This window comes from Phyllostomus hastatus, unplaced genomic scaffold (assembly GCF_019186645.2).
Source record: "Phyllostomus hastatus isolate PE091 unplaced genomic scaffold, TTU_PhHast_1.1 phas_contig_133, whole genome shotgun sequence".
Lineage (NCBI taxonomy): Eukaryota > Metazoa > Chordata > Mammalia > Chiroptera > Phyllostomidae > Phyllostomus > Phyllostomus hastatus.
In genome coordinates, this window is record NW_025333577.1 from 1094023 (window position 1) to 1112450 (window position 18428).

The 18428-nt window shown below is 44.0% G+C and overlaps 1 protein-coding gene across 1 annotated transcript; it reads left to right on the plus strand.

The window, feature by feature from the left end:
- Positions 1–11161: 11161 nt before the first annotated feature.
- Positions 11162–12101, plus strand: LOC123826753 (olfactory receptor 5-like). Its single transcript, XM_045850801.1, is given in 2 exon segments — positions 11162–11683; positions 11685–12101. Coding segments are annotated over 2 exon segments (939 nt in total).
- Positions 12102–18428: the final 6327 nt, after the last annotated feature.

An 18428-nucleotide genomic window follows, 5' to 3' on the forward strand; every position in this document is an offset into this window, starting at 1 on the left:
CCTGACCTGTTCCTCCCGTCCTCTGCTGGACGCACCCCCCCGCCCGGAGGGGTCTTTAGTGCCTCAAAGTGCACCAGCTTGAATTCTTTCTGATCTTCTTCTGGTAGTTCCCTGTTTTGACAATGGTACCAACATCCCTAATGGCTGCCTTGAATCCAGCCATCTTCCAGGCGAGTTTGATAGGGTTCTGTTCCTGGGAGCATAGCAGGAACTGTATCCATGTTTAAAAGCAGGGTAATGGCACAGGTCGTGTGTGAAGTCCTGTTGCTAGCTTTAGCAACTATAAATGCAGACACCCTGTTAAAACTGAATTTCAGGTCAACCAATAGTTTTTGAGTATAAGTATGTTCCAGGTAATATATATACATATATATATATATATTTGCAATTGTTTTTCAATATAAATGTTTTCCTTTTTCATGATCAAATAATATTCCTTTGTGTATATGTACCACCTCTTTTTAATCTATTCATTCTTTGATGGATACTTAGGTTGTTCCATATCTTGGCTGTTGTGAAAAATGCTGCAATAAACACAGGAGTGCATATATCTCTCTGATATCCTGTTTCATTTCCTCTGGGTATTTATCAAGAAGTAGGATAGCTGTGTCATGATGCAGTTCCATTTTTAATTTGTTGAGGAAACTACATAGTGTTCTCCATAGTGGCCACACCAGCCTGCATTCCCACCAACAGTACATGAAGGTTCCCTTTTCTTCACATCCTTCCCAACACTTGTTTGTTGATTTATTGATGATGGCCATTCTGATAGGTGTGAGGTAATACCTCATTGTGGTTTCAATTTGCATCTCTCTCATGATTAGCAATGTTGAGCATCTTCTCATGCAGCTGTAGGCCATTTGCATGTCTTCCTCTTTGGAAAAACATCTATTCAGTTACGATTTTAACTATATCTGTGCAATGACTAAACTGTAAGTGGGCCATGTCTATTTGTATTCATTATTTTTTCCTCAGCACCTAGCACCATCTCCGGCACTTAGCAGTCACTCAATAAATATTTGCCACAGGAATAAATGAAGAATGAGTAACTATTCAGATGGGTCTTCAGAACATCCCCTCTTTGAGGGGACAGGGTCTCCCACAGGGCAGCCAGCCCTGATGTGAGGCTTTAACACGGCTCAAGTCCAGTTTTGGGGGATCCATTGCTCCCCATCCTTGCTATTTCAGTTGGCATTAACCTATCCTTGGAGCCACTACTATGTTTTATCTCTATGATTGGTTTTTGTTTCTGAGATTAACACAGAAATATGAAGTCCCTACAGTGGTCAAATTCATGAAGACAGAAAGTAGAAGGGTGGGTGCCAGGGGCTGGAGGTAGAATAAATGGGGAATTAATGTTTAATGGGGACAGAATTTCAATTTTGCAGGAAAGAGTTCTGAGGATAGAGGGTGGAGATGGTTGTACAAAAATATGCATGTAATTAATGCCACTATAAATGGCTAAGATAGTGTTGGCAGGTGGCCCAGTTGGTTGGAGGATTATTCTGTACATGAAAAAAAAAGTTGCAGGTTCCATCCCCAGGGCGGGGGGCATGTAAGGAACTGACAGATGGATCTCTCTTATCTATTGCTCTTTCTTTCCCTTCCTCCTCTCTAAAATCAATAAACATATCTTTGGGTGAAGATATAAAATATAATAAAATGGCTAGGATAGCAAATTTTGTGTTATGTGTTATTTTACCAATTTTAAAAATCCATAAAGAAAGAAGAGGAGGCAGGGCGAATGATAAAGGAGGCTAGTGATAGCTTTTCCAAGTATTCAACCTTAAAGGATGAATAGTTTCTGAAGGAGAAAAGGGGCCACGGGAGAGGACTCAAGGCAGAAGAATCAGAATACACCAAGCTATGGAAGTATGAAAGGGAACCACATCTTTCAGGTACTGGAGGAGTCAGGGATACTGGAGAATCATAGACAGGGAGGCATGGAAACTTGTTTGGGTAAATGTAGTGTAGGGTCTGAAATACTGCCCTAGGAAACTCTACATTTATTCAGAAGACAAAGAAGAGAATGCATTACAAAACAAAAAACAAAACACCTTACATATAACCTAGTATGTGCCTGCTACACATACAGAGTGTTTCTTTTTTTGTTTTTAAAGAGATTTCATTTATTTTTAGAGAGAGGGCAAGGGAGGGATAGAGAGGGAGAAACCATCAATGGGTTGCCTCTTCCATAGCTCTGGTCCCCGCAACACAAACATATGCCCTGACCAGGAATAGAACTGGGAAACTTTTGGGTTTTGGGAGGATGCCCAGCCCACTGAGCCACACCAGTCAGGGCATATATACAGAGTGTTTCTTGCTTTGTGTCTAGTGAAGATCATCTTAGAAGCTTTCTGAAACTTCATCATCTCAGTTACCACATTCTCCTGAAAGTTTCCTGTAAGTCCTCATGCCAGACTAGCTTCCTTCCCCAATCTCTGGTTCTCATCTGTTCCCATATCTACCTTTCCCACAAACCTGCAAAGCAGAGGTAGGTTTCCAGTCAAGAACACAGTGTAGGCAGACACGGCTCATCTCTTCACACAACCACATCAAAATTACAAACAAAACAAAACAAAACAAAACAAAACAAAACAACCAACAAACAGAAAAATCATCACTCATGAAAGTCAGAAATCGAGGTGAATGGAAATCTGACAACTACGGAATTCAAGAAATCAAATCCATCCAGGCTGATAAGAGGGGTGCAGATGTGGAATGAGCTGGATAAAAATTCAGGAGGGATATCTTGGGAGCAGGGAGTGTGAGACCCACATCAGGCCCCCCAGCCCAGGATTCCAGTGCCAGGAAGATAAGTCCCTACAACTTCTGGCTGCAAAAACCAGTGGGGATTGAGTCTGTGGAAGAAACTGCTGGAGCTCCAAGCAGTTGCTCTTCAAGAACCCACAAAGACTCACCTACTCAGACTCACTCCCTCTGAGCTCCAGCACTGGGGTAGGAGCTCGAAAGGCACCAGTGGTATACAGGGGAGGGACTGAAGTGTCTGGCATCAAGGCAAGCAGAGGCCATTGTCCTTTTTCTAATCCCCTCAGAGAGCCACAGAGCCAGTAAGCTGGTGCCCCTATCTGAGACTCCCTCATCCTGGCTAACACTGTTTGACCTGCCTTGGAGATTTCCCAGAGGCTCTGCCCTACCCAACTTCTGGGCCCGCCCAAGCTGCTTCACCATAAGAATGGCTGGTCTTGGCTCCTAAATCCTATCAAACAAGCAACAGCTGACTTCAGGGAGCCATAGCAGCAGCCAGATTAGATTCAGAGCTTGGCTTTGCCTGGGAATCTCCAAGCCCAGCACAAGTAGCGGCCATCTCAGTTTGCGTTACAGCTCAGGCAGGGTGCCTTGGGCAAAACAAAGGTTGGGGCTGACCTTGGCCTACACCACCCAGGAAACCCCACGGCCAGTGTACCCAGTAAAAAGTTGGACCATGTTGGAGCACCACCACCTTGTCCTTGCACAGCTGATCCTCGATGAAGGGTGGAGGTTGATGATCAGTTTTCATAGCCAGTCCTGCAGCTGACTGGCCTGGGTAAATCCCTCTCACTGATCTGCCAACAGCAACCAAGGCTCAACTACAAGAGGAGAGTGTACTCAGCTCACATGAAGGGTGCACCTCAAGTGCCCAGTTTGGGTGATAGGAGAGGTTGTGGCGCTGCGCCCTACAGGACACCTACTACATGAGGCCACACTACCAAGGTACAGAGTCAAAACAGTTCTACTTAGTACATAGAAACAAACACAGAGAGGCTGCCAAAATGGGGAGACAGAGAAATATGGCTGAAGTGAAAGAACAGATGAAAACTCTAGACAAAAGAACCAAACAAAATGAAGATAAGCAATCCATCAGATGCAGAGTTCAAAACACTGTTTATAAAGATGTTCAAGGAGCTTAGTGAGGACCTCATCAGCATAAAAAAGACCCACTCAGAAATTAAAGATTCACAAATTGAAATAAAGAACAGCTTACAGAGAAACAACAGTAGAGTGGATGAAGCTGAGAATCAAATCAATGATTTGGAACATAAGGAAGCAGAAAACAACCACTCAGAACAACAAGAGAAAAAATAGCCCAAACAAATGAGGACAGTATAAACAGCCTCTTGGACAACTTTAAGAGGTGCAACGTTCAGTTCAGAGGGGTGCCAGAAAGAGAAGAGAAAGAGCAAGAAATTGGAAATCTATCTGAAAAAATAGTGAGAGAAAACTTCCCAACTTTGGTGAAGGAAATAGACATGCAAGTCCAGAAAATATGGAAACCCCTAAACAAGATGAAAGCAAAGAGGCCCACTCGTAGACACATAATTATAAACCCAAAAATTAAAGATAAAGACTCTTTTTAAAAAAATGATTTTTATAGCACTGGCATAGCTCAGTGGATTGAGTGCGGGCTGGGAACCAAAGTGTCACATGTTCGATTCCCAGCCAGGGTACATGCCTGGGTTGCAGGCCATAACCCCCAGCAACCGCACATTGATATTTCTCTCTCTCTGTCTCTCTCTCTCTCTCTCTCTCTCTCTCTCTCTCTCCCCCTTCCCTCTCTAAAAATAAATAAATAAAATCTTTTAAAAAGTAACTAGTTTAAGGCCCCGGCTGGCGTACCTCAGTGGATTGAGAGCGGGCTGCAAACCAAAGTGTCGCAGGTTCAATTCCCAGCCAGGGTACATGCCTGGGTTGCAGGCCATAAGCCCCAGCAACCGCACATTGATATTTCTCCCTCTCTCTCTCTCTCTCTCTCTCTCTCTCTCTCTCTCTCTCTCTCCCCCTTCCCTCTCTAAAAATAAATAAATAAAATCTTTTAAAAAGTAACTAGTTTAAGGCCCCGGCTGGCATACCTCAGTGGATTGAGAGCGGGCTGCAAACCAAAGTGTCGCAGGTTCAATTCCCAGCCAGGGTACATGCTTGGGTTGCAGGCCATAACCCCCAGCAACCACACATTGATGTTTCTCTCTCTCTCTCTCTCTCTCTCTCTCTCTCTCTCTCTCTCTCTCTCTCTCTCTCCCTCCCTTCCCTCTCTAAAAGTGAATAAATAAAAAATCTTTAAAAAAATTTTAAAAAAGTTAACAGGAATTCAAAAATGATTTTATTTATTTATGTTTATACAGAGGGGAATGGAGGAAAAAGGAGAGAAGCAACAGTGTGTAATTGCCTCTCCTGCACCTTTAACTGGGGACCTAGCTTGCAACCAAGGGAAGTGTCCTCACTTGAGATCGAACCAACAACCCTTTGGTTCACAGGCTGGTGCTCAATTCACTGAGCCATACCATCCAGAGCAAAAGAGACTCTTAAAAGCAGCAGGAGAAAAGAAGCTAGTTACCAGATGGTTTTCAGATGAGGGGAAAAGGGAGAATGGGTGAAGACGTGAGGGGATTAAATAGTACAAATAGGTAGTGATACAATAGCCATGGGGATGTAGAGTACAGTATAGGAAATGAAGTATCCAAAGAACTTATTCACATGACCCATGGACATGCAGAATGGTGTGGGGATTGCCTGAGGGAGTGGAGGGTGTGCTGGGTGGAGGGGGGCAAAGTGGGAAACTCAGGACAACTGTAATAGGGTAATCAATAATATACAATTTTTTAAAAGACAAAAAAAAATAGCAGAAGTGAATTCTGGTTAATTTGTGTGTTCCGAAGCATACACAACATGTTATAGCACACAGTAGGGTATCAGTGCAAGGCTACTGACATGGCCTAGAGAGGGATTCTCAATGAGCTGTGCCATTGCCCAACAGAGATTCAAGAAAAAAAAAAATGTTTCTCATCTGTCCTTGGATTCCACAGAGATTAGGGGAGGGAGGTCTCAGAGAGCCCGAGCTCTGGTTCAGAAGAGCTGGCTTCTCTGGCACTGAGGTCAGGATGGAGGCAAGGTGGTGCCCCAAGCCACACACAGTTCAGAATATACTGTGGGGGTGGGTGGGGGCGGGAAGGGGGGGCGCTGGTAGTGTGAGGCGGGTCTGGTGGGAAGTCCCGCTCAGGACCAAGGACAGTTCCTTGCAGGCGGGCGTCACCTCCAGATCTCCTCTTCTAGTGACGACTGAGGCATCTGACTCCGTTCCTGAAAATTCTGTCCTGGAGCACATGCTCAGGTCATCCAGTCACTGACTGGACATCCAAAGGAATAGAGGAGTCCAGCTGTATCCACTCAGAGAGACCCATCTTACTCAAGCTATTCAGGTAAGACGACTGGATAGCTCGTTTCGGGGGTCAAAGGGAAAGGACTTCTAAAATGGCTTGGTCTCTATTCAACTTAAAAATAAATAAATAAATAAATAAATAGGAGCAAAAATATAACTTTGCTTGATTTCACACAAGCAGGCAGGAGAGGATTTGGCTTTGGAGTCTAAGTCCATGGGATTCTCAAGTCTGAATTCTTCTACCAGGAAGGAAGGGCTGCGTTGGGAGCAGAAAACCAGGGCTGGAGTTCCCAAGTACCTGAGTGACTTTGGTCAAACTGTGCTCTCTCCTTTACGTTTGTGCTGATGCCATTCATTCCTCCTGGGCCGCCCATCACTCTGCACATATTCTAACTTTTGAATTTCTACTAATCCTTCAAGGTTGACTGTGGGAGTGTGGTGTGGGCTGGGTGGAGGGGAGCAAAGGGGGGAAAACTGGGACAACTCTAATAGAATAAACAAGAATAACTTTTTAGACAAGGGGTAAAAATGTTCAGTTCAAATGTCAGATCCTGCATGAGGTTCCCCCAGTCCTTCCTTCTCAAGTAAACCCTCCTCTTCAAACCCCTACCCTGCCTTGTTGCTTGCATGACTCCCTTCTCTGTTGGAAAGGACTGGATTAATATGCCAGCACTGAAGTCACTTGTTAGTCAAGCCAAAGCATCACTTCATTGTACAGATTCGGACATGTGCAACTGCTTCCACACAGAGAGGCAACAAAGTCTAGAAAAAGGACCACTTGCTTCAGAATCAGATAGACCCAGAAGTGGCTGCCCCTCTCTGTGTGACTTAGACAAGGTTCTTCTCTCCACTCAGTTTTAGTTCTTCTTCTGAAAAATGCAGAGAATAACATGTCACTGACAGGTAGTTCCAACCTGTGTTAAGGGAACAATGTCCATATCATAAACAGATACCTGTGTTTGTAGGATGTATTGCCTAATAATACCAGCTAATATTTATTGTTTACCATGAGCTGGAAACTTGGAACATGGCAACCCACTAAGTCATCAAATAGTCCCCAATTTGCATATAAGAATTCTGAAGTTCTATGAGAACATGTAACTTGTCCAAAATCCGACAGCTATTCAGTGAAAGATCTTGTGTTCTGAGCCAGTTCTCTCTGACTCTTATTTAAATAGTGGAGCTATTGAGAATTTGAGATGAAGATAGTTACATCTATCTTTTTCTTAGAAAAGGCTATTGTGGGCCAGAAATGTTATGTAACATGTCCAAGTTTAGCGAATGAAAAAACATCAGGTGAGCCCTGGCTGGGCAGCTCCTGGTTGGAGCATGGTCCATGAAATACCAAGGTTCCAGGTTTGATACCCAGTCAGGGCACATACAAATGCAATTAATGAATACATCAATAAATGCAACAACAAATCTCTCTCTCAATAAATTTTTTAAAAACTTAAAAAGAAAGTATCAGATAGAATCCCTATATCTTTTCCATCTTCTTGTCCTGTCTGTGCCTAGCACAGTGTTCAGTACATAGTTCATGCTCAATAACTGATTATGGCATAAAAATAAATCCTAAATAGTCTCTGTACACCCTGATTCTTGGCTACAAAATTACAAATAGGTCGTTGGGATTAAATTGATTGCTTCTTATGTGAGATAAGTGAGAAACACCTCTCAGTATCTAAAGTAAGTGGCTGAGACTTCACAGTAGAGTTAAATCTGACCCAGGGGCAAAGAGAGGAATTAGGAACAGACTCGGGAGCAGAGGGAAAGTGGGTCATCAAAGAGAAGAGTCAGATGAGGGAAGGGAAATGCCAAGGGAAGAGGGCAGTTGAGGAGTTCTTGCTTGGAATCAAGGGGAGCCCCCACCAGCCAGCACTACAGCTGCTGGGCTGTCCTCATATTCAGAACCACGCACAGCTGGCTCTCCCTGGGACTCTGTCCCCAGGGCTGAGGTGCTGGGCTTGTTTCAGGACCAGGGACAGCTCCAAACACTACTACTTGACCCAACAGGTCCGAGTTGAGCCTTAAATACCTCCAGATGTCACTTAATCTTCTCTGAGGTTAGATGAGTCTTCAGGCAGCAGCAACCCCCCCCCCCCCACACACACACACCAAGGACAGGATTCACCAACAACGTCAATCTCATGAAAAGTGCTCATAGAACTGAGTTGAAAAATATCAGGCTTCTCACTTTGAACTTTTAGCCTCTGGAACCCTCGGGTTTTGGTCTTTAATAATAAGAAAAATGACACATTTCAGGGTTTTGAAAATGAATGAAATGTTTTATTAAAAGGACCCACCCTGGATATAGATATATACAATAAATGTATATATCTCCATCTTCATGGTAAGAAATATTGGGAGGGGGAATATAATCTGTAGAATAAATCAGGAATGAAACTTCCATTGGCATTTCTAGGAAATATCTCCAATTGACTTTCTTAGTTAATAAATGGTGGTTAACTTCAATTCTTGATAGCACATCCATAGAGAAACCCCAGCATAGGGAGATAAGGATTTTACTCTACTTCAGGATACCCGGAGAATCACTCTAGTTCACTGTGGAGATGTGTTTTTAAATGACACCTATAAACAAACTGACCCAAGTCTATCAAAACTAATAACTTATTCATCTAGAACTTCCCCTTCATTTTCATGTAGTCCTCACAATGTCTCATGGGAGCCAACATCATTCTCCCCATTTCACAGACGAAAACCAAACAAACAAAGACTTGAATAAATCAAGCAATGTGGTAAAGATTGCAATAGGCAGATTAGGCAGGTTTCTGAGCTCAAGATGACACTGCACTTACAAATCAGCAACCATCAGAGAATGTAGGGAAGCCAGCTAGGAAGAGTCCCAGTGCTCCCAGCCAACACCCTCTACTGCTTTTTCCTGTTTTAAATCTTCTCCTTCTTCTGCTTCTCCTCTACCTTCTCCTCTTCCTCCTTCTTCTTCTGAACATTGATGGTGTGTTGCTAACAGTCTTTTTTTCTTATAGTCCTTTGTGTAAAAATAATTGTATGTACTATTTCTTATAAGAAATAGTACATACACAATTTTATAGCTTCCTTTAAAAACACTTAATATTGACTATATTACACAATGTCCTGGTAGATTGAATTATTTAAACCAATCTTCTATTGTTGGCTATTTGTCCTGTTTATTTTTTAAACAAGATTTTCCTTATTAATTTTTTTAGACAGAGGGGCAGGGAAGAAGAGAGAAAGACAAACATTGATGTGAGAGATAAGCATCAATCAATTGACTTTTGCACACCCCTAAACTGGGAACCTGGCCTGCAACTCAAACATGTGCCCTGACCAGGGATTGAACTGGCAACCATTGGGTTTGCAGGATGATTTCCAACCCACTGAGCCACACCAGCCAGGGTTCCCCTACTCTTTCTTGCTGCATATATTAAGATCAGTGTTGCCTGGCCATCCAGCTTTGATCTGCCATGCCTTAAAGAACATGTACTATATACTGGGCAGTGGTGTGCTTTTCTCACTAGGTGTCAGGGATGCAGTTCTGAGTCACACAGACCCAGCCCTTCTACCTAGGCTTACAACTCAGTTGGACAGACACTGAATCACTTAACAAACACACAAACAATTGAAAACAATAAGGATCACTCTGAAAGGCCTCTGAGAGGGGATGAGGGGATAGAGAGCAAGGACAGGGTTTGATAAAGGATGCACAGGGAGCCTTATCTGAAGATAATACATTGAAAAATGCATGCCAAGGATGGTGAAGATTCCCAGGAATAATGAAGGAGAACCAGGGGTGAAGTGTTCCAGGCAGAAGAAACTTTATGTAGGAATTCTTTAAGGTGTGGAGGGCCTTGGAGCATTTGAGGAAGTGAAAGGGTGCCCATGGGGCTTCAGTAGATGGGAGATCAGGACTTACGATGTGCTCTAAGCCCTAGAGCAACAAGCAGGGATCCAAAAATTGAGGGACTCTGAGGCCATGATAAGGAACATGATGCTGATTGTGATAATAACTGAGAAATCTGTCAGGTTTAAACAGGAGAGTGACCCCATATGATGTACAATTTTTTAAGAGATTTTATTTATTTATTTTAGTGAGAGAAGAGAGGAAAGAGTAAGAGGAGAGAAACGTGGATGTGCGTGAGAGATACATCAATAGGTTGCCTCTCACATGTCCCCAACTGGGGACCTGGCCTGCAACCCAGGCATGTACCCTGACTTGGAATCAAACTGCCAACCTGTAGGTTTGCAGGCCTGTGCTCAATCCACTGAGCCATGCCAGCCAGGGCCCACCTATGATATTTTAAAAATCCTCACCCAAAGATATGTTTTCATTGATTTTGAGAGAGGGAGAGAGAGAGAGAGAGAGAGAGAGAGAGAGAGAGACTTGTTGTGAGAGAGGAACTTTGATCAGTTGCCTCCTGTAGGAAACCTAACCAGGAATTGAACCCACAGCTTAGGCATGTGTGCTGACTGGGAATTGAATTCACAGCCTTTTGGTGTACAGGGTTATGCTCTACCCAACTGAGCCACCCAGCCAGAGATGATCTATGATTGTTTTATCCTCACCTGAAAGTATGTTGTTATTGATTTTTGGACAGAGAGACACAGAGAGAGAGACAGAGAGAGAGATAGAGAGAGAGAGACAGAGAGGGAGACAGAGAGACAGAGAGATGAGAGAGAAACTTTGACCAGTTGTTTCTTGTATGAGCCCCAACTGGGAATTGAACCCCTACAACTTAGGGATATGTGCTTACTGGGAATCCCACCCATGACCCTTTAGAGTACAGGACAATGCTCTAACCAACTGTGCCACCCAGCCAGGGCTGTGTTCAATTACTTTGCAAGACTCCACTTGCTGCTACATGGATAAGGACTGTGGAAGGCAAGACTGGAAGCAGAGGAACCAGGCAAGGTTATTTCATTGACTCAGGTGAAACAATGGCTGGATCTAGGGTGAGCAAGGTGTAGAGAGATAGATTTGCATATTTTATGGACGTATTTTGTTCTCAGATGGGGAGCCCTCAGGAGCTGGGAAACATGACCAGAGTACAAGAGTTTATCTTGCTGGGTTTGTCCACAAGGCCAGAGGTAAGGGATGTCCTGTTTGCTGTCTTCCTGACTCTCTACCTGGTGACCCTGCTGGAGAACAGCCTCATCATCCATCTCATCCTCACTCACAGTGAGCTCCACAAGCCCATGTACTTCTTCCTGGGCAACCTGAGCTGCCTGGAGGTAAGCTATGTGTCAGTGACCATGCCCAGCCTGCTTGTGGGGCTGTGGGCTGGACCCAGCCCCATGTCCTTCACAGCCTGCATGACCCAACTGTTCTTCTTCATCTCCCTCATCTGTACCGAGTGCACCCTCCTGGCCTCTATGGCCTATGATCGCTATGTTGCCATCTGCCACCCACTCCACTACCCACTGCTCATGAGGCCCCAGGTCTGCCTGTCCTTGTCCTTGTCCTCATGGCTTGGTGGGCTGCTGGTCTCAGTGGTCAAGACCTCATGTATCGCTAGCCTGTCCTACTGTGGCCCCCAATGTCATCAACCACTTCTTCTGTGATGTCTCCCCTCTGCTCAACTTGTCCTGCACCCATGTGGCCCTGACAGAACTGGTGGACTTCATCTCTGCCATCATCATCCTCTGGGGTTCCCTCCTTGTGGCCATGGCCTCCTATGTGGCCATTGGTAGGGCCATGCTGAGTATGCCATCGGCTGCTGCCCGCCGAAAAGCCTTCTCCACCTGTGCGTCCCACCTGGTGGTGGTGGGGATTTTCTACTCAGCCACTCTCTTCATCTATGCCCGTCCCAGCCGCATGGAAGCTGTAGATCTAAACAAGATTCTGTCTGTCATCTACACTGTGATCACACCCATGTGCAACCCTGTCATCTACTGTCTGCGGAACAAGGCAGTGCAGGCGGCTCTCCACAAAACCCTGCACTGGTCCTGAGGCTGACCAGGACATATGGGCGTGGTGGAGCTCTCACACTATCAATACTTTATGTTTGTATGGAGATAGAATCCACACACCATGTATTTTACTCTTTGCAATTGTACAGCTCTGGGGGTTTTGAGTATTTTCAGAGTTGTGCCATGGACTCTATTATAAAATTCTGCATTTTGTCACCACCAGGAAAAACTCATACCCATTAGAACTCACTCCTAATCCCCTGTCACCAAGTCTTCAAAACCCACTAATCTTTCTGTTTCTATGGATCTGTCTGTTTTTGGTATTTCCCATAAATGGAATTATATCACATTTGGACTTTTGTGTGGCATCTTTCACTTAACATAATATTTCCAAGGTTGTGCAGGAGGTAGCATGTGGGTGTCAGTATGTTGCTCATTTCTATAGTTGAATAATATTCTGTTTTATGTATATACCATGTTCTGTTTACCCACTCATCAGTGGATCAATATCTGTATTGTTTCCAGTTTTTAATCTGCTAGGAATAATGCATGAGAATGAACGACATGTTGTAAGACACTACATTTTAGGAGGGTTTGTTTCACAGTGTTCTTGTGGCCACAGCTGATTGATACTCTGTAGTTGGCTCGAATTGGGTTTGTTTTTTCACTATTACGAAATAATTGTGATCAAGGATCAGGGCTGTGTTCCTGGGGCACCTGTGAGTCCCAGGCTGGCTGGCACACTCAAGGTGGAGGAGCCTTGGGAGAGAGAAGGAAAGAATGAACAAGAGAATAGAGCCCACCTTGCCCTGTCCTTCAGCACATGCATGGCCTCCTTGAATGCCCCCACCATGAACCTGGGTGGAATCTAAAGGCCTCTCCAAGGCCCAGGAGCTTCCAGCTTGCCCTGCCCTGTTCCCTCTGTGACCTCATCTCCACTGAGCTGCAGGCACAATAGCTTGTTCTGCTCAGAGTCTTAGCACTATCCATTCCCTCTCCTAGAAATGCTTTTTCCTGGATGTCATGTCAGTTTTTAACAGTTCTTCACCTGAAAATATGTTTATTGATTTGAGAGATAGGAAGAAGAAGAAGAAGAAGAAGAAGAAGAAGGAGAAGAAGAAGGAGAAGAAGAAGAAGAAGAAGAAGAAGAAGAAGAAGAAGAAGAAGAAGAAGAAGAAGAAGAAGAAGAAGAAGAAGAAGAAGAAGAAGAAGAAGAAGAAGAAGAAGAAGAAGAAGAAGAAGAAGAAGAAGAAGAAGAAGAAGAAGAAGAAGAAGAAGAAGAAGAAGAAGAAGAAGAAGAAGAAAGAGAATCTTCAATGTGAAAGAGAAACATTGACTGGTTGCATCCCCTACATGCCCTGATGATAAGTGGAACCCACAGCATTTTTATGTATGGAATGATGCTCCAACCAACTTAGCTGCCTGTCCTGAACTCCTGATGGACAGTTTAGATTCCTCTCCTGTTACCTGAACCAAGAAAGGTCTCCATCACCTCTCTAGGGACCCATATCAGCCTTTGCTCTTCTGAAAATTTCTCCCTAGTCTCACTCATTCAGCTGATATTTACTGAGCACCTATTCTAATCCCAAGATTGTGCTAGAACAGCCCTGACCAGTGTGATTCAGTGGTTTGAGTGGCAGCCTGTGAACTGAAAGTTTGCTGATTCAATTCCCAGTCAGAACACATGCCTGTAGGTTGCAGGTTTGATCTCCAGTTGGGGTGCATAGGAGAGGCAACTGATCAACGTGTCTCTTGCACATGGGTGTTTCTCTTCTGCCCTCTATTTCTCCCTCCCCTCTCCTCTCTCTAAAAAATAAATGAAATCTTCAAAAAATAACAAAAACAAAAACAAAACCCTTTTTGCCAGAACAGGAGGTAACTCAGCAGTCCTGGTGTGGATGGGAGTGGCTGGGACTGTTGGGGCAAAGGTTTACATGAGGACATGTAAACCTCTTTTCATGTGGACTCTTTCAGGATAAACTTTGCTGATGGAGTCCACAGATGTTGCTGGTGGGTTGGATATGAAGGATAAGGGGTGCAATGAAGGGTCAAGTGACCCATAGATGTTCGGCCTGAGCTATGGGATGATGTCATTTACTGAGATGACTAAGTTTGGGGTGAGGAGAATGAGTGTTCAGCTTGCACACAAGTATGAAAGGTCTGTGAGATGCCCCAGTCAGGTTGCATCAAACACAGCTGCACTTACAGGTTGGGTACTGGATGAGAGCTCAGGATGGGGATAAACACTCAGGCAATATTGGCACAGAGACACTTTTCAAGGTGAATGATTGCATGAGCTTGCTCAGGAAGGCAATGTTGGTCTAACCTCTCCAAGTTTCTCTCCTGCTCTGTCAGTGGAGGAGGGTGTAGGAAGGGCTCCCCTTAACTGGGCTCTCACTGCTGCATGTAGTGTTATTATTATCACCTAATTTTTCTTTAGTCTTCACCTGAAGAATTGTTTATTAATTTTAGAAAAAGAGAAAGGGGGGAGAGAGAGGCATTGGCTTCTTGTCCCATTTATTGATACATTCATTGGTTGATTCTTATATGTGCCCTGACTGGGGATGGAACCCACAAGCTTGATATATCAGGAGGAAGCTCTAACCAACTGAGCTATGGCCAGGGTTTGATTTGGGTCAGGGCACATATCTACATTGCAGGTCATATGTGGGAGGAAACTCATTGATGTTTCTCTCTCACATCAATGTTTTTTTTTCTCTTCCTTCCTCACTCTCTAAAATCAATAAACATATCCTTGGGTGAAAATAAAATAAAATTAAATAAATAAATAAATAAATAAATAAATAAATAAATAAATAAATAAAATAAAAATAAAATAAAACAAAACAAGATAAAATGTCTAACATAGCACATTTTGTGTTATGTGTTATTTTACCAATTTTAAAAATCCATAAAGAAAGAAGAGGAGACAGGGCCAATGATAAAGGAGGCTAGTGATAGCTTTTCCAAGTATTCAACTTTAAAGGATGAATAGTTTCTGAAGGAGAAAGGGCACTAGGGGAGAGTAGTCAAGGCAGAAGAATCAGAATACACCAAGCTATGGAAGTATGAAAGGGAACCACATCTTTCAGGTACAGGAGGAGTTGGAGATACTGCAGAGCCACAGAAAGTGAGGCATAGAAACTTGTTTGGGTAAATGTAGTGTAGGGCCTGAAATACTGCCCTAGAAAATTCTATATTTATTCAGAAGACAAAGAAGAGAGTGCATTATGAAAAAAAAAACACACCCCACACCTTACATATGACCTAGTATGTGCCTGCTGCACATACAGAGTGTTTCTTTAGAAAAATAATTTATTTTTAGAGAGAGGACAAGGGAGGGAGAGAGAGGAGGAGAAACATCAGTGGGTTGCCTCTTCCACAGCTCTGGTACCCCCAACACAAACATATGCTCTGACCAGAATAGAACTGGGAAACTTTTGGGTAGTGGGAGGATGCCCAGCCCACTGAGCCACACCAGTCAGGGCATATATACAGAGTGTTTCTTGCTTTGTGTCTAGTGAAGATCATCTTAGAAGCTTTCTGAAACTTCATCATCTCAGTTACCACATTCTCCTGAAAGTTTCCTGTAAGTCCTCATGCCAGACTAGCTTCCTTCCCCAATCTCTGGTTCTCATCTGTTCCCATATCTACCTTTCCCACAAACCTGCAAAGCAGAGGTAGGTTTCCAGTCAAGAACACAGTGTAGGCAGACACGGCTCATCTCTTCACACAAACACATCAAGATTACAAACAAAACAAAACAAAACAACCAACAAACAGAAAAATCATCACTCATGAAAGTCAGAAATCGAGGTGAATGGAAATCTGACAACTACGGAATTCAAGAAATCAAATCCATCCAGGCTGATAAGAGGGGTGCAGATGTGGAATGAGCTGGATAAAAATTCAGGAGGGATATCTTGGGAGCAGGGAATGCGAGACCCACACAAGGCCCCCCAGCCCAGGATTCCGGTGCCAGGAAGATAAATCCCCACAACTTCTGGCTGCAAAAACCAGTGGGGATTGAGTCTGTGGAAGAAACTGCTGGAGCTCCAAGCAGTTGCTCTTCAAGAACCCACAAAGACTCACCTACTCAGACTCACTCCCTCTGAGCTCCAGCACTGGGGTAGGAGCTCGAAAGGCACCAGTGGTATACAGGGGAGGGACTGAAGTGTCTGGCATCAAGGCAAGCAGAGGCCATTGTCCTTTTTCTAATCCCCTCAGAGAGCCACAGAGCCAGTAAGCTGGTGCCCTATCTGAGACTCCCTCATCCTGGCTAACACTGTTTGACCTGCCTTGGAGATTTCCCAGAGGCTCTGCCCTACCCAACTTCTGGGCCCGCCCAAGCTGCTTCACCATAAGAATGGCTGGTCTTGGCTCCTAAATCCTATCAGACAAGCAACAGCTGACTTCAAGGAGCCATAGCAGTAGCCAGATTAGATTCAGAGCTTGGCTTTGCCTGGGAATCTCCAAGCCCAGCACAAGTAGCGGCCATCTCAAATTGCTTTACAGCTCAGGCAGGGTGCCCTGGGCAAAACAAAGATTGGGGCTGACCTTGGCCTACACCACCCAGGAAACCCCACGGCCAGTGTACCCAGTAAAAAGTTGGACCATGTTGGAGCACCACCACCTTGTCCTTGCACAGCTGATCCTCGATGAAGGGTGGAGGTTGATGATCAGTTTTCATAGCCAGTCCTGCAGCTGACTGGCCTGGGTAAATCCCTCCCACTGATCTGCTAACAGCAACCAAGGCTCAACTACAAGAGGAGAGTGTACTCAGCTCACATGAAGGGTGCACCTCAAGTGCCCAGTTTGGGTAACAAGGGAGGTTGTGCCACTAGACCCTACAGGACACCTACTACATGAGGCCACACTACCAAGGTACAGAGTCAAAACAGTTCTACTTAGTACATAGAAACAAACACAGAGAGGCTGCCAAAATGAGGAGACAGAGAAACATGGCTGAAATGAAAGAACAGATGAAAACTCTAGACAAAAGAACCAAACAAAATGAAGATAAGCAATCTATCAGATGCAGAGTTCAAAACACTGTTTATAAAGATGTTCAAGGAGCTTAGTGAGGACCTCAGCAGCATAAAAAATCAGAAATGAAAGATACACCAATTGAAATGAGGAACAGCTTACAGAGAAACAACAGTAGAGTGGATGAAGCTGAGAATCAAATCAATGATTTGGAACATAAGGAAGCAAAAAACAACCACTCAGAACAACAAGAGAAAAAATAGCCCAAACAAATGAGGACAGTATAAACAGCCTCTTGGACATCTTTAAGAGGTGCAACGTTCACTTCAAAGGGGTGCCAGGAAAATAAGAGAAAGAGCAAGAAATTGGAAATCTATCTGAAAAAATAGTGAGAGAAAACTTCCCAAATTTGGTGAAGGAAATAGACATCCAAGTCCAGAAAATACAGAAATGCCCCAAAACAAGATGAATGCAAAGAGGTCCACTTCTAGACACATCATAATTGTTTAAAGATACAGAGAGACTCTACTTTAATATATATATATATATATATTTATTTATTTATTTATTTATTTATTTATTTATTTATTTATGTTTATACAGAGGGGAAAGGACAAAGAGAGGGAGAGAAATATCAGTGTGTAATTGCCTCTTGTGCACTCCCAACTGGGGACCTGGCCTGCAACACAGGCATGAGCTCTGACTGGGAATTGAACTGGCAACCTTTTGGTTCATAGACTGGTGCTCAATCCACTGAGCCATCCCATCCAGGGCAAGAGAGACTCTTAAAAGCAGCAGGAGAAAAGAAGTTAGTTACCAGATGGTTTTCAGATGAGGGAGGAGGGGAATAATGGGTGAAGAGGTGAGGGGATTATGTAGCACAAACAGGTATTGATAGAATAGCCATGGGGATGTACACAAAACGAAGTAGCTGAAGAACTTATACACATGACCCATGGACATGAAGAATGGTGAGGGGATTGCCTGAGGGAGTGGAGGGTGTGCTGGGTGGAGGGGGGCAAAGTGGGAAACTCAGGACAACTGTAATAGCATGATTGATAATATATAATTTTTTTAAAGACCAGAAAATAGCAGAAGTGAATTCTGGTTAATTTGTGTGTTCCCAAGCATACACAACACGTTCTAGCACACAATAAGGTATCAGCGCAAGGCTACTGACATGGCCTAGAGAGGGATTCTCAATGAGCTGTGCCATTACCCAACAGAGATTCAGGGAAAAAAAGTTTATCATCTGTCCTTGGATTCCACAGAGGTTAGGGGAGAGAGGTCTCAGAGAGCCCGAGCTCTGGTGCTGAGCTGGCTTCTCAGGCGCTGAGGACAGGACAGAGGCAAGGTGGTGCCCCAAGCCACACACAGTTCA